At 35.7% G+C, this 26,662-nt stretch overlaps 1 protein-coding gene across 2 annotated transcripts; it reads left to right on the top strand.

Annotated features, from left to right (window-relative positions):
• The first annotated feature begins 837 nt into the window (after positions 1-837).
• On the top strand, positions 838-26,662 carry LOC132091823 (protein Mpv17-like). Of its 2 annotated transcripts, none has more exons than XM_059497925.1 (8): positions 838-980; positions 5,984-6,066; positions 17,930-18,045; positions 19,702-19,794; positions 21,510-21,605; positions 25,079-25,111; positions 25,203-25,255; positions 26,106-26,662. In XM_059497925.1, exons 1-8 carry the CDS (start codon positions 955-957, stop codon positions 26,173-26,175), a joined length of 570 nt encoding a protein of 189 aa, XP_059353908.1. In that variant the 5' UTR covers positions 838-954; the 3' UTR covers positions 26,176-26,662. The 2 variants fall into 2 exon arrangements, with proteins under 2 accessions (XP_059353908.1, XP_059353909.1); XM_059497926.1 differs by lacking the exon at positions 838-980 and adding an exon at positions 1,400-1,644.

Genomic DNA, 26,662 nt, shown 5'->3' with positions numbered 1-26,662 from the left:
TTAGCAGAAATTAAACCAAAAGAAAGCAAAGCATGTGCTTCTCCTGAACAATTTTACTTATGTCATCTAACCCCCCCCCCCCCCCCCCCCCCCCCCCAATTACCTTATTAAACTAATAGTGCCAAAATGCACATACAGCAAACCAAGATGCACTTAAATTTATGTAAGCAAACAGTTTCATCACTTAAAGCGGAGTGTTGCACATTATTTCCGTGGCATTGATTAAGCATTTGTCTGTTTGGTCCCACTTGACATTATGTAATAATTTAAAATTATAAAAAATTATGTCTTTGTCTTTTCTTTTAATGTTTGTTTTCTAATTATACCTGCCATTTGGTTTGTTAAATTTTTTGTACAGTGAATTTATGGCTTGGTTATGTGGTATTCTAAATTAAATCTCAGTGATGGACTTGAGACTTAACTATATTGGCTGCATTATTATAAGGGTAAAATATTTATCTTTCTTATTTAAGTTTTCTTAATCCACAGATGTGTACTGTAATGTTTTTGTTGTGTAAGTCTGGTTTCCCTGGGTTATCTGTTTGCAAGCTTCAAACTGACCTCCAGTATTGTAAGCCATTCCACTTCTGTTGGAACATTTTTTTTTCTGTATGTATAAATAGCGCAATTAAAATTTTTGTGCCTAAGTTTGTCTTAATTTTTTTTTTTTTTTTTTTTTATATATAAGTATAACAAGTGTATGTCCTTTTTGTTTTATTAGTCTTAACCATAGGGTCTTAACCAAAAATAAATTCCAGATACACTTTGCAATAAATACAATTTAGAGGGTTTTAAACTGTGTTTAAAATCAGCACCAAAATATATGGTTGGGTTTTGAAGCGTTTGCTTGCTTCACACCACCTCGAGCATCACATGGTAAAATGAATTATGCATACAGTCTATGGATGTCAAACATCTCTCAGGTTGTCCTGAAACAAGTACAAACAAGACTGGATGAGTTCGTCGAGTGTGTTTAAACCGTAAGGAACATCTTCGCAAGTCTCTTCCCTTTCTCTTTAGATTCAGTGGTCTTTAAAAGCAACAGTCATACTGTTTAATTTCAGCAACACCAACATCTCTGAACACGTACTGTATCCCTTATGTTTGCGTGACAAGGTAGGACTAAGTTACACTTCTGTCTAACTTAAGTCTCCATACGGGATGAAACTGATATCTGAAATTTTAAGTTATAATATATTAGTTTTAATGCGCGTTGCGTAAGCTTTGTTACTAGGCACTTGAGAGACAAATTGTATTAAATTAAAATGTACAGTGGATTACACATTTTTGTATGCCAGGGTTTTTGTGAGAAATCTGGTTTCGTAAAATATAAAAACGTTTTGTTTTTAAGTTTGGAAATTCATCACTTTTTATGGCAGGCACACTGTACGTTGTTTTGAGCATAGACAGTAAAAGAAATGGACACAGCGACCCCATTGGAACTCAATTGAGACAAGTGAAGCCCATTTTTAGCGATTTTTAGCACTTCCGTTTCTGACGCGCAGACTCAAACTAAGCTTGATGACGTAAGCAACCTGTCTGACAGATGTAAATCTTCTAGTAGCTGTGCGTGCAAACTGCCATCGTTAATCTTGCAGAGACGGCGAGCTTGAGCGGGGAGTTCTTTGGCGTGAGTGAGCAGGAGTAAGTATTCTGATTAATTATTTTGTATAGTATTTTAAAATGTAACGCCAGGGCTTGTATCTATGGGCTTCTCTCTTGACGTCTTCCCGATTGCCTGAGAGCTTCTCCTCCTGTCTGTACGGTAATTTCTCTACTTTGCGACAGAGAGTCGAGTGGTTATGACGCAATCGTTAGCCTATTTAAAAAAAAAAAACTGTTTCTACGGGGCCATAATGTAACATAGAAGGTAATGGAGCCCTTTATACATTGTCGTGTATCTTTAGAAATAAATAATGGACAAATGGAGTCTTTAAACGCCTCAGATGTAAAATTATTCGTTGTCAAAGTGACGCCAAAATGAATGGGAGTCAATGGGATGCTAACGCAAGTGAAGTTCTGCTACAAGATGGCGGCACGCGGCCGACTTCGTTCCCGCCTGGTTTTGAGCCAAATAAGCCCCGTTCACACCGCCAGCGACTCTTCGCTGTGTGTCGCTAGACTCTGCTGTGAAGACGATTGTGGGCGTTTCTTCTGCTGCAGAGGTGGAGCCAGGATGGCCAGGGAGGGGCCAGCAAACAGTCTGGGGTGGCACCGAGATCTTCATTATTTCAATATAAAAATATGTTTGTTTATAATGTACTGGACTGTTTTAGTGCCTAAAACACAAATGAGTATAATTAATTTCTACTTAACTGTAATTGAGATATTGTAAATTAGATCAAGTAATAATGAGTGAATATGACAATTTTTTTTATTATTCCTCATCTCCAGGTATTTAAATAAAGGGGGCTTACTATAGCTTTGTTGCTCATTCAGTTTCTCAAAACTCCCAAATGCTTGCTCTCCAACATTGCATACTCATTGATGAGACATGCAGATAGTGACAAAAATGTGAAAAAGGCCGGAAGTCAACAGTAGACATAATAAGAATATAAAATTAATTATTTTATGCATTTAAATAGTTTCATTTTCGCATGAACACACGACACAAATTTACTACGATTTTACAAACTCTGACGTAAGCATTACGTTCACGCCATTCATAAAAATATTCCCAGACAGCAAGCAGTTTCATCCCAAATCTGGCCCAAATTTGTGGCAGCTATGGCTTGTGGCATCCAAAAGAAAAAGAAAAAGAAAGAAACAAAGACGTGGCAAAGACCACTCGAGTCTATTTCTGAATTTCTGCTAGTTTTGCCTGAAATACAACAGGTGTATTCATTCATAAACCTGAACGGCAAATTTGACACAATTCGGAATAACAACAACAACAACAAAAAAAGAGCTGTATAATTAACTTAAATTAGCTACTATATAGATTATTTATATACATAATATGTGGGTTTTGTGATCTTCTGATTGGTCAATTTCAGATGGATTGCCAAATCGTCTTGTTTAACCACGAATTTAAACCGACAGCGTCCGATTTTTTTTTTGACATGTTTGAAAATGATCAGGTGGTCGGGAGTTGCTCAACGTTCTCGGATCAGCCCATAATTATTCTCCCACAGTAGCTACTAGCCACGACTAGTGATGGCAAAATGAGGCTTCCTGAACCACTGAGACCTCGCAGCCCATTGCTTCACCAAAAGGTTCATTACTCGAAGCTTCATTCATTATTGCTCACTAGTGACACCTAGCTACTAAGCAGACACCTAGCAGACCAATAAAAAAATACTGAATCAATGACCTGAGCAGACATTTGTCCATTGCCTGGGTATCAAATAAAATATGTTTCTCTCTCTGTCTGAATTTACTTGTGCAGAGACAACTGTCACACACAGTCCATTCATTATTCATAAATTGTTTGGATAGTGACAGTAGGAACAACAAAAGTGATACTGTGTTGAGTGTAGTTCTTATGGTGGAGGGATTGTAATAACGCAAATTGCAACAGAAAAGTGTGGGGTGGGAAAGGTTAAGACATGTTTCTGGTGTGTTTTGTGCATTAAACTGTTACTAGTTTTAGTGCAGTGTTGTGCTTATGGGACTATGGATTTAGAGGAACAAACTGCAACACTGCAGTTTGGGGTGGGTGAAGGAAGGATCACACATTCTTTTTATTGAGGAACAGAATTTTTTCAAGTGTGTTGGGGCTTAGACGATTCCTCCTTTTGGACAGAATCTCTCCAGCCTCGGAAAAGATCCTTTCGCATGGAACAGATGAATGTCAGTGCCAGCTGGTATAAATGAGGATAGAGTTGTTTATGTTGAGCCCAATATACTAGTGGATCCTCAGATCTTGTGAGATTCACTTTGGATAAATATTGATTTGATTTGATTGATAAAGATTGTTAGTAGTCTGTGCAGTGCTCGATAATGCCTGAGCATGGAGGAGGTGTTATTGTTGTATGTCAGCTCTTTTAGGCACAGCAAGCATTTCACCTACAAAACATAAACGAATAGACATGAAATATAATACAGCCTTATAGTGAGTATTATTATTAGATCAGGACAGTAAAACAATAATAATACACATACCTTATTGTGACCCACCATTTAAAAAAACTCCCAGACAGGGGAGGATTTCCTCTTTCTTGCTGGCTCCATTACAAGGAAAAAGGAAGAGTTCACAAAAAGCAAACAAATCCAAAAGGGCAGTCCAAATCAAAAAGCAGTCCAGTCCAAATCCAAATAACCAAAGCAATCCAAAAAATCTTATCTAATTAATATAACAATACTATAGTATAACTACTTTAATTAATAATAACAATATACTATAACTAATATAACCTGATATAATCTAATAATATACAGCCCTAACACATATATGACACAATAACGATGACGACAAAACTATCTAACTCTAACTCTGACTCTACTACAACTGATTCATCTACTTCTGACAACACCCACAAGGTGGCGTGAGTTTCGAACCCCCTTTATCCAGAACCGACACTCAGACCGAACCGATGACGTGTCCACACCACTGTCTATGGTCCACACAAACCGAGGCCTCGTTTGTCGTCAGTCACGTGATTTCCATGTTAACAACACAAGCCTCGAATCGCGGCTTCGTCTGGCACGCCCCTTTTTTCTCGACACAAGCTCCAACACCTCGGTTCAAATGTCACATCACTAGCCACGACCATGCGAGCTCTGCTATTTTCTCCCGAGAGAAAAAAATCGTATAATATAATGCTATACTGTGTAGTCCAATTCCCGAATATATGACTCCCATGTGCCGATTCTTCTAATGAATCAAAAATGTACAACAAAATAAGTGTAGACTTTTATGAGCCTGTTGTTTTTCAGAGAATCAGAGATTATTTCACATTTTATTATTTTCAATTACTTTTATTATTTTTAATTTTTAATTTACAATTTTACTTGTAAATTAGTGCTGTCACACAATAATTTACATTCAAAATAAATGTTTTTGTTTACTTAATGTGTGTGTACTATGTATATTTATTATGTGTATAAAAATACACACGCAAAGAGTATATATTTTTAATGCATTATATATATTTATTATTTATATTCTTATATTTTGCATTTCTTATACATAAATATATTAAATATATAAACAACATATTTTTCATATATACATGCATGTGTTTGTATTTATATATACATAATACATATACACAGTACGGACACATACATTATGTAAACAAAATCTTTTATTTTGGATACAATTTAATAGTTTGTATATTCTTTAATGTAGCCTGCTTGTTTTTCACTTGTTCCTGTCGTCAAGACAAATTCCATGTGTGTGGTAAACAGGCGTGGCAAATCTCTTTCTGATTTTCTTTTCTTTGTTTTCATTTTTACAATGGGCGCAGAATGCTTTCACAATCTGAATGTAAAAACGTGCACGATGGGATCAATGGCAACAGCTCCCGCCAAAAAGACTTCCGCATACTACGGAATATGTAGCTGAATATGTGACAGCAGAAAAAAATGTAACAAAAACTTCAGGTATGACTGGAAAATGCGTGTCATCAATGCATCCAATCACACTGGAAATCCTGAAGAAAATTATTATTATTAGGTTACTTCCAGAGGTTACAGCAAGATGTTATCAAGTGAACTTCATTTTAAAGTGGTACCGCTCAAATAAATATGCATGTGGGTATGGCTAAATAAAATAAAGTAAAATAAATTCGTCTCCTGATGTAAATGTAACTCCCCACGAATGAATGAAGCCTCTTCATCTACAGGATCCCATGTAAAAAGACATGCCATTTTTGTTACATTTACAGTGTCTGCATGAAGAAAATGTTTCCCAGGAAATAAGATTAAATATTGTATGTATTTAATTTTTTTTATATAGAATAGAACTTTCAGCTATTTTTCGACTATCTCTGAAGCAGTTTTCATTGCAGTAATTTCAATAGTCCTGTGTTTTTCTTAGACTTTGTCAAATGGCGGGCCTTTGGAGATCTTATCAGGCATTGATGACCAAACATCCATGGACACTGCAGATTATAACTGCTGGTAAGTGCTACAAACTCTCCATCCTCGACTCCTCGACTTTTTTAGCCTGTAGTTGATGTTCCCAATTCCCTTTAGGTCAACTCAATTTCAGAAGCTACTGATAAAATATTTATCTTTCCTGTCTGCACAATCACATCTAAACAGCAAGATTGTTTTTGAGCATCAATAATAGATCAGCCATACAAACAATGAAAAGCCCTTCTCAACAACAGTCTGCTTAGCTGTTTGCTAGAACTTTGTGATTGTGGGTTTTACAGGGTTGGAGTATAGATAAAGGGGGAAAGTCTATTTCAAGATGTTGAACTGTTGTTTTAAATGTAAATGTTTTTTAGCTGAGCTAACACTGAACCAGGAATGCTCACTTTATGCATCACCTTGAGACATTTAGTTTTTATTTGGAAAATAAAATGAATTTTCACTGCAATTACATCATTCTACCAGAAGATGGAAGTACAAAACAATATTGTTGAAGTAATTTTTTGTCTTAACATAGATGATGATGTCTGGATTAAAGTGTTCATTTCACGATGAATCAAAATGCCCGTTACTTTTTGAGGTCATAGGTCATTGCACTGTGGAAACATAGTGAATCTTTTATATTGCAAGTTTCAATTATTGAAACCAAGCAGTTGGAGGAAAAGTTTTTCTGAATAATTTAACTTTCTTATTTTGTAGTTAAAACTGAGATTTAACAATATTTTTTCTGAGCAACAGCAGACGCAGGGAGTGTGTGAAGTCTATTAGCAAACGATCACTAATTTTACAGTTCTGGTTTTTGTGTTGCCAGGGGGGCTGAAATTACACACCTCAGCCTTTATTCTATGTGTGATTACTGTGCCTTAACTAATCAGACCCATTGGGAATCTTTTCACCTTGTTTAACAAATTGAGTGAATGTAAGTGCACTTTATTGTTATTCAATGAGCCTGCTTCAGCTGCTGGCTGTATTATGAGTCATTCAAACTGGAGTGTTAGGATTAATTGGTGCTAGACTGGCACTGACAACTAGGCCAAAATGCCTAAAATCATCAGTGGCCTCATGTTACTTAATGGTTGAGAATGTAAGTTTATGTAATCAAGATTACAGACATGAGCTATGATTCACTGCCTTTGTTTTCCTCAGGAGGGAGAGGACTTGAGTATTTATAGAAACTTTAGCCTTATGGGTATATGTTTAATATTAGACAGCAAGATGCTTAAAACATGATGGAAGTAGGGTTATTTCAAAATGAAATAATAACTGGATTTTTTCTCAGTTATGTGGCCCAGCGCTTATTCGCAGAGCAAGGGACGTGATCTTACCTTCAGTTAAATTGAATGCAATAAACTTGGCATTCTTGGGCAAGATAGAAAAACTTCAGTCATGTTATACTGGGTCTACTTTTTCATATGCCAGTTTAATATAAAGAGGCAAGTGTTTGTGGGTTTTTTGAGCATCCTAACCTGCCCAACCAATGGCGTGAGTTTAGGGCGGGGCTATCTATTTGTCCAACAAATGGTGGGCAGGGGAGTTTTCTGTTTGAAAACAGTTTTGAAAGAGTCTTTGTTATTTATATAATATGAAATATTTAATTAATATGATCTGTCATATCCAAAAGACCTAAACTGAGTGCTAAACATCTGTTGTGATGTTTAATTTATAAATAAATCTGTTTTAGATATATTAGATGTACAATACCATTCAAAAGTTTGGTGATTTTTTTATGTTTTGGAAATTAATCTCTTATGCTCACAAAGGCTGCATTTATTTAATCAAAATACAGTAAATTTAACAGTAATATTGTGAATTATTAAAATGTAAAATTATTGTTTTCTGCTTTAAAACATTTTAAAAGTCTTGTGTATCTGATAATGCACCATGTCACAAAGCTCAAATCATTTCAAATTGGTTTCTTGAACATGACAATGAGTTCACTGTACTAAAATGGCCCCCACAGTCACCAGATCTCAAACCAATAGAGCATCTTTGGGATGTGGTGGAACGGGAGCTTCGTGTCCTGGATGTGCATCCCACAAATCTCCATTAACTGCAAGATGCTATCCTATCAATATGGGCCAACATTTCTAATGAATGCTTTCAGCACCTTGTTGAATCAATGCCACGTAGAATTAAGGCAGTTCTGAAGGTGAAAGGGGGTCAAACACAGTATTAGTATGGTGTTCCTAATAATCCTTTAGGTGAGTGTATGTATATATATATATATATATACAGTACAGACCAAAAGTTTGGACACACCTTCTCATTCAAAGAAGTTTTCTTTATTTTCATGACTATGAAAATTGTAGATTCACACTGAAGGCATCAAAACTATTAATTAACACATGTGGAATTATATATGGAATTATATACATAACAAAAAAGTGTGAAACAACTGAAAATATGTCATTTTCTAGGTTCTTCAAAGTAGCCACCTTTTGCTTTGATTACTGCTTTGCACACTCTTGGCATTCTCTTGATGAGCTTCAAGAGGTAGTCACCTGAAATGGTCTTCCAACAGTCTTGAAGGAGTTCCCCGAGAGATGCTTAGCACTTGTTGGCCCTTTTGCCTTCTGTCTGTGGTCCAGCTCACCCCTAAACCATCTCGACTGGGTTCAGGTCCGGTGACTGTGGAGGCCAGGTCATCTGGCGCAGCACCCCATCACTCTCCTTCTTGGTCAAATAGCCCTTGATGCCTTCAGTGTGACTCTACAATTTTCATAGTCATGAAAATAAAGAAAACTCTTTGAATGAGAAGGTGTGTCCAAACTTTTGGTCTGTACTGTATATATATGCCTACATGTCATAATGGATAGTCATCACATGTATCAGAATTAGGCTATTTGCTCACACGCGAGCAGCTCCGTTTCATCTCGGAGACACGTTCTGGCTTTGCGCTTGTCAAATTCTGTCGTGTAAATAGCAAATCTGTCATGGCAAGAGCGCAACTGGCTCTTAAAGGGAATGGAAGATGAGACTCTGATTGGTTTATTGCACGTTTCACCCAAAAAACACCCATTACTCATTAAGAGAATAGGGACAACCCGTTTAGACCATGTGCCCGGTCGCGTCTACCGTTTTTCTGTCGTTAAAATAGCAAAATAGTATTTGGACACACCCTGAGTGCACCTGCGCCATGCGCTTTAAACTTTGCGTTTAGATCATTAAAATAGGGCCCCTAGACTTTGAAATATTTGCCCACTCTTCTTTGCAGAACTGCTCAAGTTAATTTGATGGTGACTGTTTTTGGACTGCAGTCCTCAAGTCATTCCACATATTTTCAGTGGGCTCTGTCTGGGCTCTGACTATAGGCCATGCAATAACATTCCCCTTTTTCTCCTTGAACCACTGTGTGGTCAGTTTTGCTGTGTGCTTTGGGTCCTTGTTATGTTGGAAGCTTAACCTTCTTCCCATTGATGACTTTCTGGTAGAGGGCAGCAGATTTTCCTCCAGAATTTGACAGTATTTTGTCTATTGTATTGAGACAGTATTGAGACAGTACATCTGCCTCAGAATCTTCAAGGTGTGTTTTGGCAAAGCTCAGTTATAACTGCATGTGACCTTTCTTGAGGAGTGGCTTTTTCCTTTGCAACCCTCCCATACAAGCCACATTTGAGGAGAATTTGTGATTTTGTTGTCACATGAACATTCTTTGTCATGAATTCCTGCAACTACTTCAGAGTTGCTGTAGGCCTCTTGGTCGCCTCTCTGACCAGTTTCTTAATGCACTTTCATCCAGTTTGGAGTGACGTCCTGAACCAGGGAGATCTGTGTTGTATCAAATACCTTCCACTTCGTAATAGTAGACTTCATTGTGCTTCTAGGTATTGATAAAGCCTTAGAATTTTTTTGTGTCCATCTCCTAACTTGTGCCTGTTCACAACTTTATCCCGGAGATCCTTTGATGGGTGACCCAAAGTTGATTGTTTGCTTCATTTGCACTACCAAGGACTAAAATGCTCCAGGAAAGCTCTTTTCATGCTGAGATAATCAAAATGACCACAGCTGATTACAGCTGAAAGTCATATTGTAACGACTGGGTGAAGGAGTGGCAGGAAGCAAGTGCGAGGTTAAACACAGTTTAATGGAGACAATGATACAAGACGATACTGAGACACAAAGATGACGATGAGAGGAATACACAGTCCAGGTTGGTGCCGATGGGTGAAGTATCCGGAATGCGGACACAGGAACTGCGGGGAAGCAAGCCGAAGGTAAGTGATATTGCTTGGTGGTGGTATGCGTAGAGTGGACGGGGTTCTGGGGAGACACGGACATCCAACGCAGAAACACACAAGAAAGCAAACATAGGTCACAAACACGAAACAACGCTCTCACGAACACAAGACGCTAGACAAGCCAATATATAGGGATGAGTAATGAGTGACAGCTGTTGCTGATGACAATTAGCGGAGACGCCCACAAACAAATCGGTGCTGACGCGTAACACACAGACTTCACCCACAAAGTGCAAAACCCTGAGACACATATGGCTTGGTGTCCCATTGTGAAGGTGATTAGCTACACCTGATTGACTTCACAAATAATTTTAGGAGGGGGTTGATCAGTGATCTTGTTTTTTTTTCTTTTTCTTACATGTTGGTGTTATATCCTTCACTTGGATTGGAGTAAATACAGCTGGATGAAAAGCTGCAAAGCAACAGAATGTGATTATTTCAAAGGGGGTGATTCTTTTCTATACCCACTGTAGATGTACATTTAAATGAATGAATTCTCTATATTCACTTTGTAGGGTACTACAGGGTGATAAGAATGTACCCATTATTTCTGCAATTCCATTTTTTAGTGGCACAGAAATTACTCCGCTTTAACTGATGCACTTGTTTGAAGTGAGAAATGGATTTATTTATAATAGATACAGATGTGAAGAGGAAGAGATTAATTAACAAATTAATAAATTAATGAAAGGAGGGGATGAAGGTGCTACATTTCCGTTTTCAAGTAATTAGTTATGCATTAACCCCATAATCTGTGCTAAATGTAGAACCGAAAAAATCAATGTCATCCAAATAGGGCAAATCTGAACGTATGTGGCTTGAATGTGTTTACTGTACCCAGGGAACTACACTGCGACCAAAATGGTCGCATATGCGACCTTTTGAAATGACATTGCGACCCTTATTTTTATGACGTTCGCGTCCTCCTGCACCTGAATGAACAAATACAAATCGCAGTTTAAACAAACAGAAAAGGATGCGAAAGAGCTTAATTCAGCACGGCGGTGTTCTGGTGTTCAGGGCGCAAGTAGAGACGTGTCTCAAAGTCTTCTTGCTTTTGTACAGACAACAAATACATACAAAATATGTCAAAATACCTGTCTTGGAAAGTGTGTTCGAATAGTCTGTGGTTATGTCTTAAGTGAAAGTAAAGAGTTGGAAAGAAATCGGATGTGTATCATTATAATGGATGCACTGTCTCTTAAAGTGGCTGTCCTAAGAAGACCCTTTTACTGTTTCATTCATCTTTGGAATCAAAACCATGAAAACTGGTGGTTAAAAGTTATATTCTAGGTCTCTGATTACAATAACAACTACAATTTATTCATATGATGACAGCATTGAGTTGCCCAGCAATTAATGCTATCAATGCTGGAAACAATAAAAACAGAACTGCTATATTTTCCCCAATATGAAAATTTCCCGAGATGTTAAATGGTGTACTGGAGTCTTGTGGATTATTGTGATGTTTTTATCAGCTGTTTGGAATGCAGAGGATCCAATAGTTCTGATGAACTCACCAACATCTTGGATGGCTTTGGATGAGTACATTTTAAGATTTTGGATTTATTTTTTGGAACTACTCCTTTTTGGAGGGAAACCGTGATACAGGTTTTTTTTTCCAGGATACTCTGATTATTAGACAGTTTGAAAGAACACAATTTATTTGAAATAACAAATGATAATTTTTCTTTCATCTTTAGACCACCAACCATGACAAATAGGCGCTTAAAAGTTATATTCCAGGTCTCTGATTACAACGAACTAAAAACCATATATTTCAGAAGCAAAAAGGTCAATTTATCTATATTAACAAAGACGACCCCATCCAACCATAAACATGGTTGTTAGTCATTATGTTGTGCCAAATAAAATGCAATTTACCACACACTCAGGTGCAATCTGTCCTGTATCTTGTGCCAACTGGAGTATGTCACTCATCTATGCTAAATGCATCTTGAAATATGCTGATGTCAGCACAAACTTTTTTCACCGTCTGTCCTTGAGCGAGAGTCTCTAGGGAAGAACAGCCCTGATTGACGCATCTTAGGCTTGGTGAAATTATCTGGGATCAATTTGGCAGGGATATATTTGCAGCCAGCATGTTCTCCACAGGGACCAGCAGTGGGCTCTGGCAACCCTAGCCATTTAGCTGATGAGACCGGTGTGACATGGCTTACCTGTGGTACACAGGGAACTACACTAACTTTTTCCACTGGTGGCACTTGCGCGACTAACTTTTTCAGTTACTGGCGCAAAACATAATTTGGTCGCACAAATTTTTTTATAGTAAACCACTCTGGATAATAATGAAACTGTATTGCATACAGATGTGCTTTTTATTTTACTTGCCATCTTTTAAACCACATGTCTTCTTGTTTTATTTCTTACAGTACACACAGTGCATTGCTTCCGTCTTAGTACTCCAGTACACCATTTAACATCTTGGGAAATTTTCATATTGGGGCAAATTCAGCAGTTCTGTTTTAATTGTTTCCAGCATTGATAGCATTAATTGCTGGGCAACTCAATGCTGTCATCATATGAATAAATTGTAGTTGTTATTGTAATCAGAGACCTAGAATATAACTTTTAACCACCTGTTTTCATGGTTTTGATTCCAAAGATGAATGAAACAGTAAAAGGGTCTTCTTAGGACAGTCTATTATTAACAGATGTTTACTCTTCAGTGCTTATCAACCTTTTAACATCAAGTTGAACCAAAAAGTGGAAAACATAAGTGTTTATTATCACCTCACAACATTAGCTTTCACTCAGCCTTTGCCCTCCTGTCTGCCTGGTTCTGCCTACCATGATCAATAGGTGGGTGCTGTTTTGATAAGATGACCCAATAAAAGCATGGCAAAGGTTCCTACGCTTTTTCCAGTCCTACTATCCTGGATTATTAGTCTTTCCTTGACATTTTATGAAAAGGTTAGGTCACTTAAAAGGGGCTACGTTGCCTCGCAGGGCTCTATCGTTAATGCAGAATGTCCTTTGTAAACCATGATATTTGGGCAAGTGCGAGGAAGCAGCTGTCTTCTACTTTTAAAGGAAGTTGCATTTTTTTATTCATGGCTTTATTTCTCTTCCCTGGCAGTTCTGTATTTGACTGGAGAATCATTTTTTAAGGATCCTGCAATTTAGCCAGTCAAGGTGATGCATAATGAGTGGCAGACACTGCCTGTGTTTAGAAATCAGGGGGTATTGATGTAGAAACACTGCTGTCACCGTAAAAAGCTTGACTTTATATAGTTGTCATTATTTTTATAGTGTATACTGTAGTTAGGCTATAGTTATTCTGAAAATAACAATATTTATAATACAGCTGATAATTGATATGATGGTTCATTTTTATATATATATATTTTTAAATATATTATTTTTGTTATAAATTAAAAATCTTAAAAATAATATTTATATTATTCTGTTGTTCTTTTTACAATTATTATTTTCATTGTATTATACCTCTGTAGAGCTCAGAAGATCTTTATTATCTCAACTTCAAAGGTTTGCAAACTTGTGGCTTACTCAGGGTGTTCTGTGAACTCAGTTTTTTGTCTAAAGAGACCGATAATCTAGAAGCAGTGTTAGTCTCACAAACCCACTGCTGGTACCGTTAGTCCAGTGCCTGTGTACACTTAGTCATGTCATAACACTGAGTCACTATGTCAGTGTTTGTGGTGGAGCAAAAGGACGATGCTCATAAGTCATTGTAGTTTGTAAAATGCAATCGGAGATTCTTCAGAAAAGGCTTCATGTACTGTGTTTGTGTGGGGTTGAGTGAGAGCGTGACACAGTCTTTCTATTTGTGGATCCCCCCGCTGTGTCCGTTAACAACCTGCTGGAGAGAGACCAGAGTTCCCAGCATCCTCCTGTCCAAGGCATTTCATCTCACTGCTCTCCTGCTATGGCGTGCTGTGTACAATAGTGGTTTCTCTCCAGCTCGCTATGTGATTTGAACAATGACCTCACTTATCAGAAGTTGATCCACCAAGGTTCTATTGCATCAGAATAGTTTAGGATATCTTATGTTGTGCTATGTTTTGGAGTGCCTGTTGTTGCCCAATATATTTGTTTTAGTTTAGGTTTATCTTGTTTATTGTTTTTAAATTGTCTCCGTCTTTTGTTTTCCTGTTATTTTATTTTATATACTTTACTGTATTTATTTCGGTACTAAAATATGCCATTTCAGCACTACAAAATTCAGTATTATGATTTGCCAGTAGTGTATAATTATAGTATAATTAAATATACCATGCCCATTACTTTTTACTAACGAGATAAAGAGATTAAATTTTAAACCTATTTCAAATTTGCCTTTTATAGCAAAGATCCTTGAGAAAAATGTGCTACTGTTGTTACAGAGTTTCCTAGATGTGAATAGTAGTATCGAATGACATTTTACTATCTGATGACTCTCGGTCAGTTTAGTGATTTTAGACTTGAGTGCAGCTTGAACAGTACGTGGCCATCTATGGACGTTACTTTAGTTGGTTTAAATCTTTTCTTACAGACAGATCTTTTTCAGTTGGCATTGGAGGCTCTGTGTCATCTGTAGTTCCTATTACCTGTGGTGTTCCCCAAGGTTCCATTTTGGCCCCTTCTTTACATTTGATTATAGGAGGCATGGAGTGTCTTTTCACTTGTATGCAGATGACACTCAAATAATACCTTTGAAACATACTGACAGGAAAGGTTTAGAAACCTTTGCTTGATTGTCTAAACTTTTCTAAACAATATAAGTCCTTAATGCGAGTTTTCTTAAACCTTAATGCGAGTAAAATGGAAGCTATTGTGTCTGGGCCTTCTGTAGTTAAAGAAAAAACTACTGTTAATGTTGCCAGTCTGAAAATCAAAATGACTGTGAATTTTGGATTTGGATTCCTCTTTTAAGTATGACACATATGACACATATGAACACAGTACGTTACTTCAAGCTTTTTCACCTGAAACGTCTGTCTAGAGTAAAGTCTTTTCTATCCCCCACAGATCTTGAAAGAGTTACACATGCTTTCATTTTATCTCGCTTGGATTATTGTAATTATATGTTGGAATATCCCAGTCTTCTATTACAAGGCTTCAGATGGTTCAAAACAATGCAGTCTGATTTTTAACTGCAGTACTGCAAACCTTACGGTTGAACCACTGATGGCAGATGGACTATTCTGACAATGCTTTTCATACTTTTCTGGACCTTGACAGTATAATTTACTTGGCAGTCTATGGGACAGTCACAAGCCTCACAGTTAAATATCTAAAATTATGTTTTTCCCGAAGACGAACAAAGCTTTTACTGGTTTGGAATGACATGAGAGTAAGTGATTAATGACAAAATTTTCATTTTGGGGTGGAGTATCCCTTTAACTGATTGCCAGTGAGTAATAGAGTTGATTTCAGAATACAGTTTTTAAATCTCTAAATGGTCTTGCAGCCTCATACTTGTCTGATCGTGCATTTCCAGTTGTCGGACCTAGGCTCTGGAATAGCCTCCTCTTATCTCTTATCTCTGAGATCTGTGACCTCTGTACATGAGTTCTTCTTGCCCCGACATTTAACAAATCTTTATTATGTTTTCAATTCATTATGTGTTCCTGTTTTTTTTTTCTTTCTTTATCACATTTCTTAGTCTTATAGTTTGTAAAGCTCAGTAGTGTTGTGTTTTTGTGTTATTATACATTTGTACTGTATAAATAAATGAATGAAACAAACTTTTAGAACAATTTAGTATTAAAGTATTTTGTGTTAAAATTGTAATGAATAATTTTTGATTAACATTGAAATCAGTTATGATTATTTTACTCTTCAGGTTATTGTTGTTTTTCAAAAAAAAAAGTTTTTATGGTTTCTTCATTATCATCTCTGTGTGAATATAGATAAATTGACTTTTTTTTGGAAAATGCTGTTTTCTTCATAACTGAAATCAGAAAACTGGAATAACTTTAACATTCCTATTTTCATGGTTATGGCTCTAAAGATGAAAGCAAATGTAAAAAGGGTCTTCCCAGGACAGTAAAGAAAAAAAGGAAAGAAATCTTCTTTGTGGTGAGTTCCATTGGTTTTGGTTTCTTTTTTTGAGGTTTGTATTCATTTTGGGATCCCATACTGGTCAATATCCAGTGAGCTATCTGTTTATGCACACATGCATAATGCATGGCTCTATTTGCTGCCCTCATGGCTTTGACTGCAGGTGATCGAAATGTGTGTGAAGAGAAAGGAGACCTGTGACATTTTCAGGAGTTGGGAGGAAACCGCTCTGTCAATGTGATTGGCACACAGTCTGTGTTTCTTGTGTATGTGTGTGTACCTGTATGTGTGCAAGTGATGAATTGCAGTCTATCTAAAGCTTACCATCACTCATATTCAACAGCTTCTGTTCATTCGGTGTTTCCTCAAGGATGAATCGATAAAACTCTTCAAACTCAAACACTTTCAAGCTCTAGGGTGTTGGAAGGTCTCCCTTGGTTTAGTCGCTTACACTTTGAGATGAAGTTATACATGCTCATATACTCATAGTCTCAGTGGACAGTACTAAAGGATTTTCAAGTATGTCAGAGGGAGCGTGTTTAATTTTATTTTGAAATACCTTGCATCTTTGTCAGGGCAGATTGTGGAATTTTGATACTGGTTTTGATGAATAAATAAGAGTTTGGTTTTACTTTCTGCAATGGCTTAAATGTAGCCGTAGTGATCTCAGAAATATATTGCATGGCTCGTCTGACTAAACATGTTTTACAGGATGACATCTGTCCTTGCTATTAGGAAACAGCCCCCTTTGGTGTTCGTAAGGGGATCTTCATGCAATGTGAAATACACAATGTGACATTTAAAGGTCATTGTGGGGTGAATTTTTGGATTTCTTGAAGTCTTTGCACTGTTGTTTTACTATTATTATTAGTTTTTTTATACATTTAGTAATGAATACGTGTTTGAAACATTGTAGAAGAATAATTAAGGTTTAAAAAGTATTAACATGTAATTGGTAAACTGGCAAAAAACATTTTTTTTTTTACAAATCCAAACAAATTTTAGTATAATTTACAATAACTGCTTAATATATTTCAAAATGTATTCTGAATTGTCAGCAGCCATTACTCAGTCTTTAATGTCACATGATCCTTCAGATCTAATCATTTTAATCTATGCTGATTTAGTGCTCAAGAAACATTTTTGATTGTTATCTTTCTTATATATATCTTATATGTTGGAAACATATAATATTTTTCTATTTATATTTTTTCATTCCTTAATATTTCTTTGAAAAATATGAACTGCATTTATTTGAAATCGAAGTCTTTTGTGACATTATAAATGTATTTTTCTGTGTTCACTTGCATTTTTTTTTGCTAAATAATAGTTATAATATAAAAAAAGACCCCAATCTTTGGGAAGTTAGTGTGAATGATACCATAAAGCTCACAAAATCAAGATTTGTTATCTTTTGCAACTTAGTAGATCAACCAAAGACCTTGTATGGCAAATCTCATTTCTCAGTTAGTGAATGGGGTGGCAAAAATTTGAATGAGTGTTTAGTGTCAGTTGTCCTTGGCGTGGTTACCTGGGTGCGGGCTTTCACGCTGGGCAATGGGGGCAAAAAGATGGCACCCTCTCTCTCTCTCCCTCCCTCATTTTCACTCCCTCTCTTCCAGGCTCTCTGGTGGGTGTGGGTGATGTCATCTCCCAGCAGCTGATTGAGCGCCGTGGGCTGACCAATCACAGCATAAGACGCACCACCAAGATGATGAGCATCGGCTTCTTCTTTGTCGTAAGTCTCCTGTGATTCTGTTCCATTTGCATATGTGTTTCTCTTGAGATTCTCCAGCTTTGTTACTTTGCACTAATGTAAGTTAAATATAGGAGCAAGAGAACACAACTGAGCTTTGAAACTCTGCATGGGTGTCATTCTGTGAAAGTAAAATTTAAGATTTTAAGATTTGTAGATTTGTCTTCATTTGTTATAAAATTGTGATTTTTTTTGTTTGTTTTGTATTTTTTTTATATTCTTAAAAAAAAAGAAGAAAAAAAAAACGCTTTTAATGGAGAAAGATAATTTTTGGCCCAGAATGGTATACGGTATATATATTAAAAGGTATTTTTTTCTGTGATGGCAAAGCTGAATTATCAGCATTATTGCTCTAGTCCTTAGTGTCACATGATCCTTCAGAAATCATTCTAATATGCTGATGTGGTACTCAAAAACAGTATCTTATTTTTAACAAATTTTGAATACATTTTCCAGGGTGATGAATAGAAAGATAAAAAGAAAAGCATTTATTTCAAATCGAAATCTCTTGTAAATTATAAATGTCTTTTTGCTCATTATGATCCTGAATTAATGCATCCTGAATTTTAATATATTTTTATTTATTTATTTTTTATGGTGGTGTATACCACAATATTTATTTTTGTATAGTACATTTTGAATGATGACAGTGTAAAAGATTTAGGGCTACAATAACCTTGCAAACGTTTGGTCAAATTCTGAGATTTTTTCATTCTCCAAAGGGCTTGCTATTTCAACCTTATTTTTTTTTTTTTTTTTTTGCAGATGAAATCATATTTGATTTTATCAACTCCCTGGGGCAACAAGCAAACCATCGGCTCCTTGCTTTGAATAAAATAATAATACAGCTTCAAAAAGGCAAAAAAAAAAAAAAAAAAAATCTTGATGAACTCAAATGATTACAGATCTGTTATTTTATGACCATTACAGATAATATGTGTAGGGGTGTCATTTGTTGGAACAGGTAATGAAGTTGCAGATCGGAATGATTGGCATGCACACAGTTATTGATATTATTGGCAGTTTAGGGTTATAGGCTGTATCAATCAACCAAATTAAGCAGAAGCTCAGTATTAATCATTTTATGTCATATAGCATCATTTTTTCTTTTTTGCTAAAAGGAAGGGAAAGAATACAGAAAGACAATATATAGCTGCTGTATATTCACTTTACACTGTAAAAATTAAAAAATGTCTTCTCAAACAAAGTGCACAGCTGTCAGGGTATGCATTTGCATAATTTGCCATTGGTGGGTGATCTTACACTGATGCTGCTAAACTGCAAATTATAATTGCATTAAAAGAGAGATTTAGCAAAGAATTCAGTTGTCATTGTCACATTCAGTTGGCTAAAACACCCCCGGGAGACTTTGTTTGACACATTTATTGATCAGTTTGCTAATCAGTCCCAAGCTGAAACCACACTGGGAAACAAAAGAAAGCTCATTAATTAAAAGAAAGCTCATTAACAGAGGATTGGAGCTAATTACAGCCTGCTGTTTCATAATCACATCGTGAACAAATGAAACCACTGGCATGCCCTCAAGAATCTGAGCTCGTGTTTATGATTGTTTACTGAAGTGTTTAAAGTGCTACACATATGTGAGATGAGTTTGATGAAGTTTTCTGTGTCTTAAAGGGTCCAGTGGTTGGTGGATGGTATAAGGTGCTGGACAAACTGGTTACAGGTGGTACTAAAAGTGCAGCTCTGAAGAAAATGCTTGCTGACCAGGTAAGGCATGTGCTGTGTATTGCAGTAATGGTTTTGTGTGTGTGAACTACATGTTATTAATTTATTCATAATTACAATGGTACATATTTGTGTATTACAAGACAAAACATTGAAATCAATTCACCAAAGGAATACATTATTCCTCTGTAGATAGATAATCTGAGTTCAAATCTGGCATGTATCATTTTTTCATGCTGTTCTCCCTCTTCACCCCATCATTTCATCTTCTCTCTTCACTACAGTATTAATAAAATAAAGTCAGACCTCAACATTCGGTATATTACAAAATATCTTTGTTATAAATACACGCATGGAATGTTTTCCTTAGAACTGACTGTTGTGTTTTTTTTTTTTTGTGTGTGTTTTTTTGGGAGTATGCAGACACATGTAAAGTGCTTAGGAGCTTCTATTTATTGCTGTTGCTACGTGCTTTATCCCTTTTTGGTATCTCATCTGAGCTCTCCCTTCATGTATGTCAAGTAATCCATCCTCTGATAGGCAGGCAAACAGAGTGTTTGCATAAGTCAATGTTTCCATGATTGGTGGAATGAATGTACAGGATGAAGCGGACAAAGGCACACAAGACAGGCCGTCTCCCCATCACTGGATTACACCCAAACAACAGCGCTTCCAACGCCAGCCTGCTCGCCCACATTTATCCAGAAAAGAGATTCTAGGGCTATTTTTAGAGACCTATTTTCTAAATTTCTTAAAGCCTGTACGGCCAGCGAGAAGTTGTGTGTGTGGTTGCTTTCATCTGTAAAAATAAAATTGTGTTTATTGGGAGGGTTACAAAGGCTGATTAAACCTTAAAGTATTCTTCAGGTGTTATTGGATATTTCACATAGCTATTAAGAATGATTTATTCATAATATTTAAAAAACAAAAAAGACAAAGACTCCCACAGTCAGGTAGCAGGTACTGTCAACATGTTCACAGCTTTATTTAACTCCTTATAGCTCTCTACATGCATTCTGAATGTTTTGCTCAGTAACTTACACTGTTTCACAACAAAATTCCTAAAAATAAAAAAAATAATATATATACTATAAAATATATATATATATATTTTATAAACAAAATAATAATTATATACAGTATATATATATACAATTATTATTATTTTGTTTTTACAATGGGTTTGCTACACACTATACTTGCTATAGTAATAACAATAAATTATGCATAATAACATGTAACTAACCCTAAATCACAACCTCATCCTAACCCTAACCATATAGTTAGTACATGTAGTTAATTAGTATTACTCAGTACTTAAATGTATAATTTCACTCTAACAAAGTGAAAAAATAATATAAATGAATATTTCTACAAAAGGAATTGCAAACGGACTGTTTTCAGTCTGATTGGTTTCTGTAACAAATCTATTTGGGATGTCCTTTGGAAAACCAAACGGGAAAGAATTCCAGTGATCTAGTGTGCTAATAATAAATGGATGCATCAGTCTGTCATTGTGTCCTTGATAACTTTCAACATGTTCTATGCATATTTCATCAGATGTGAAAATGTGAGACAGTAGTCTATAAATTAACAATTAGGCTGGATTTGAAGTATAATGGTATTTATTATGAACATTTAACTTGATGAATCATGTACATTTATGTGTCATCTAAAAATGAATGTGAAGGCTTCTCTGAAGTAGATATAAGTGAGATAGAGATAAGTGTTCTAACCAGATCTTTGTATATCCACAGGTGGGCTTTGCTCCATGTTTCTTGGGTGCTTTTTTGGGAATTTCTGGAGCGCTCAGTGGACTGACCGTAAAAGAGAATGTGGTCAAACTCAAGAGGGTCAGTTGTCATCACAAACTTGAATTAAATACAAGTATTGTGACAACATGAAAGACTAGTATTAAAAATTAAACAACAAAAAAAGCTTTTTTCACAGAACCTAAAACTTTTGGATTGTTATTATATTAATTATTTGTATAATAATAACTTTAATATTTATTTTCTTCTAAATATAGAATAATATAACATATAAAATAAAATATTGGATAATATTCCTTAATAATATAAAACCACTATATACACCAGAACTGTGATTTAAGTTAAATCGACAATTAAAATGTTCTGGCGTAAAGGTGTTTTTTTTTATCCCAGAGTGCCCTCGCTGCCAGTGTACATGCATTGAAAAACCATCAGTGGCCCTTCATAATTAGAGGATATTTCTGCTGATGGGGATTGTGGGGATGGAGGGCCGCAAGGAGTGACTCATGGGCTTGTAGGAACAACAGATGATGCAGCATGGTCTCTTTGAGTGGTGCCATTAATTATTGATGTAGGAAAGGTGTCTGAGTTGAAATGAGGCTGAAAGGTCAGTCACCTAAATGTCAGAAAAGATGGAAATATAATGATAAATGCGCTCATTAACCCAAACGGGAGAAATGCGAGCTGAAAAACAATCACTAAAACACCTTTAGTGATGCTACTTTGTGACTCGTCTTAAAGAATAGCACTCCGATCCATTAAAACATGTTTCATTCCTGTTGGTTATTAGTAAGGCTGTTTTTGGTTTAAACAGGTCCTCTGGTGCTGATTAAAACTCATGGTGTGACGGTGTCCACCTTTGTTTCTAATGACTATAGTTCAGGCAATTGGGTGAACAAGAGTGACGGATCACTCAGATCACAGTTCGGATGATACTTGCAGTAGTGCCCTTTAAGGCAGAGCTAAATGACACTCTGATGCTGGAATGGCAGCTTTTGGTGCTCATTAGTCAGTAACTTAGTGGTTAAGGCTCTGGTGGAGTAATGGAAAGGTCATGAGTTTGATCTCAGGTTGGATGGCCTGTGAATTGGACAGTTCATGTGTGAACTGGTATTCTGATTGTGTCTAACTAAGGCACTTAAGCCAGATGGTGTCTTTAGGGAAACTGCTTCACTTAGTGAACTGAATGTCACTTTAGATCAAATGCACCTGCTAAATGAAAAGAAACCTTAACCTCATTTGTATTTTTCATTGGATGTTGCCATTATTCAATGATCAGTATAATGTCTTTTTCTTTCCTTTTTTTTCTTTTTCTTTCCTTTTTTGCTTCTTTTCCACTTTCATTTTGTTTCTTTTTATTCTTTTTTCTTTTTTTCAGTTTCTTTCTTTTCTTTTTACATCTCCTTTCTTATTCTTGTTCTTTTTTGCTTTTTCTCTTCTTTTTATTTTTCTCTTTTCCTTTCTTTTTTCTTTGTATTCTTTATTTCTGATTCTTTCTTTCCTTTTCCACCTGTTACTTTCTGTTTAAAATGTTCTTTCATTCATTGTTTCCGTTCACATTTTCTTTCTTTCTTTCTTTCTTTCTTTCTTTCTTTCTTTCTTTCTTTCTTTCTTTCTTTTATCTGTTCATTCATTCGTTAATTCCTCCATCCTTGCTTCCAAACTTTCAACTTTCAATCAAGAGTTCTTGGAAATATTCTGAAGTTAAACATTTAGCTATAAAACTGAAATAAAAATATTATGGACTGAATTAAAAATAAAAATTAAACAATTTTTGCCCTGTCAACAAAATGTATTCTAATAAACAGATGATCGAAAATAAATAATGCAATAATGTTTTTTTTAGGGTGAAGTGTGTAATTTTTGTGCCAATAGTGGCTCCAAATTAAACTGCAAAAAATAAACAATTTTTTTCCAATTAAAATAATTATAAAATTGTACACATCATCTTTAAGGAGAGAAAATTAAATGTTAGTCATTTAATTTAATTAAATTATTAGTATTCAACTTACATATTACATGTAAATTACATGAATAAAATACATTATATTTCATAAAAATACACAGCTAATCTCCATTTACTCAACATAACTCTACCTACACTTTACACCAGTGTACACAACTGGCTAAGACATAAAGTCACTACAACCATTTATGTTGCCTGCATAGTCTGTGGAGTCAGGTTAAATGCCATCTCCCCACTTATTACTTTAACCTACTTTAACAAAAAACAAAGTGGATGCAACACCATCATCGGGTGTTAGGCTAGAGAGTTGCCCCACTGTTTTTCTAGACGTCATTTTCATTGGTTATTGTTTATTTTCAAATGTATTCACTTCAGTTATCCTGATTATTTGAAACAATATTTAATCCCTTTTAGCTCCTCATATAGTTTATGTCATGCAGATCAAATATTTTTGCTGTCCCTAGAATTAATAAAGAAATTGGCAAATATTCATTTAAATATAAAGCACACTTTGACTGGAATAATTTGCCTGTTTCTATTCGATCCTCAACTTCACTCCATATGTTTAAAAATGCTCTTGTACATCACTTACAGAACATTTGTATTTGATTTCCTTTTACATATGTTTGTAAATTTTATTTCAGTGGAATGTCATTGTTACATTGTTGAATAATTATTGTAACATTAATAATGTGAAAGATACATACTGTTGTGGAGTTAGACAGCCCTCTGTGTGTATTGTGTGTGTGGGTGAATGACTGTGTTGTCAACAACTCACATGAAAATCATTGTTCTCTTCATGAGCCATTTGACGCTCTATAACCTGGTTCTATAACAGAGATCACTGTCATAATGAAGTGACAAGAATGCAGCACATTTGTGTCTTTGGGGTTGTTCTGAACAATTGCCAACAGCTTTCTATCAGTGGGCAGATTCCAGACCGTTCAGGCTGGTCTTTGATGTTGCTTACTTCTAAAGATACAGCATATTTTAGCATCCCTGCTGTTTTCTGTGTCTTTGTGTATTCCAAACGGTCCAAAAAAATGAAAAGCTCTCTGCTCCTGAGGGGCTAAAATCCTGTGATGTCAAGCTCAGGAGAAACAATATAATGACGTCTCGGCCCCGCGGTAGTTTCACCCCAGGTGGCCGGTTCCTTGTTCATTCTTAATTAGAAACTGTTAAGGCAAAGAGTACAAACAGAAAAAGCACAAGTTTCAAATACTGGCTTCTTTTACACACTCAGTCTCACTAAGTTGACCTTTCAAAAGATGGCACTAGAAGGGAAGGCCCCTCGCGTTCCAGATGACATGATGTTTATATGGCACCAGGGAAAGCAGGGTGTTGACTTGCGCTTGATGCAGTGGGACTGAATTATGGAGCTTTCAAAAAAACTATTTTTTGTCTGGATAACAGAAGATTCAAATGATAAGGAAAACAAGGCGTAATAACCACTCAGAGTGGTTTTATCTATTTTTTCGTCCTGACATATGGCCAATACAAAATAAAAATAATTAAATAATTATTATTATTTAAAATTAGTATTTTTGTCAGTTTATATATTTACTCTGCTTTTTCCAAATCCCAATAGGACTACATGGATGCTTTGATCTCCAATTACTATGTAAGTGTTTTCCTGCTGTGCTTGACACTCTTTTCTTTTGTTGTTCATTCAGTAATGTTCTATGTAATGCAACGTCTCTTCATTTATCCAGCTTTGGCCTCCGGTGCAGATTGCCAATTTTTATTTCATCCCCCTCCACCACAGGTAAAACCACCCTTTTTCACCTCAAAAGTCAAGTGATCATTAATAAAGAGAATGTGTCCATTGTAGCAGGGCACTAATCCAGCAGTGCTGGAGATTTAGGGGGTTAGTTCACCCAAAAATTCAAATTCTGTCATTAATTACTCAGCCTCATTTAGTTCTAAACCTGTAAGACCTCTGTTCATCTTTGAAACACAAATTAAGATATTTTGGATGAATTCTGAGAGCTCTCTGACCCTCTCATAGACAGCAATGTAATTATCACGATCAAGGTCCAGAAACATAGCAAGTAGATTGATTGGTAAAATAATCCATGTGACATCAGGGATTCAATCGTCATTTTACCAAGCTACAAGAATACTTTTTGTATGTAAAGAAAACAAAAATAATGACTTTATTCAACTATTTGTCTCCTCCATCACCCTGGTGCCATTTTGGAGAGTATCCACTGAATGCAAACTGCGTATTCTATTCTGTGTGACGCAGCTGACCTGAAGACGAATTGTTGAATAATGTCGTTATTATTTTTTTATTTTCTCGTAATCTTAGTTTTTTGTTGTTATAACTTGATACTTATTACTTGAATCTATGTAATTGTAAGTATGAGATTTTTTGTAAATAAAAGCTTATGTTAATTTTTTTATTTTCTCTCTCTTTCTCTGTGTATATATATATACACACACACACACACACACACACACACACACACACACAAATCCAGATGGTTTTTAGGTCTGTGTATTGTTTTCTGTATTAATGTTTTAAGACATGAATGTGATATTTGCATTTGGCCACATTCATTCTAAATAAACGAGTTCTAATACAGTTCTATGTTCATGCTTGTGTTTTTCAGACTGGCTGTTGTTCAGATCGTGGCTGTTGCCTGGAACGCTTACCTTTCCTGGAAAGCCAATAAGATTTAATGAAATGCCCGATATTGACCACTACCTCACACATGGGAACATTTTTGTTTGTAGTTTTTTAACAGTTGATTTTTATCAAATAAATGTGGTAGCCTATTCACACACAGGTGCAAAAAGCTTAAAGTTTTCTTAACACAGGTCAAAGTTGACAGTAACGTAATTCTGACCTCTGACATTGTATTAATATTTGAAATTAACACTTTTTTGTGTGTGTGTGATATAGATTCTGAATGTATATTAATTCAGCACATGTCCATTTTTTTTACCAGTGTTTTGATGGTGAATTGTGGTTTGTCAGTAAATAACAGCAGGCCTGTTTATTACAGGATGTGAATCCTTTTTGAGTCATTTTTTGTCTTCTGTGGTCACAATAATTAGGTTTAAGGAACATGTGATTGACAGACATGTAAAGTTATGGATGTTATGTCTTCTATTGAAGCATTGGATTTAGAAACACAATACAAAGCTGTGTATAAAATACATCTTT

The sequence above is a fragment of the Carassius carassius genome, chromosome 18, assembly GCF_963082965.1.
Source record: "Carassius carassius chromosome 18, fCarCar2.1, whole genome shotgun sequence".
In the NCBI taxonomy this organism is placed as follows: Eukaryota; Metazoa; Chordata; class Actinopteri; order Cypriniformes; family Cyprinidae; genus Carassius; species Carassius carassius.
This window is presented reverse-complemented; position numbering and strand designations above follow the sequence as displayed.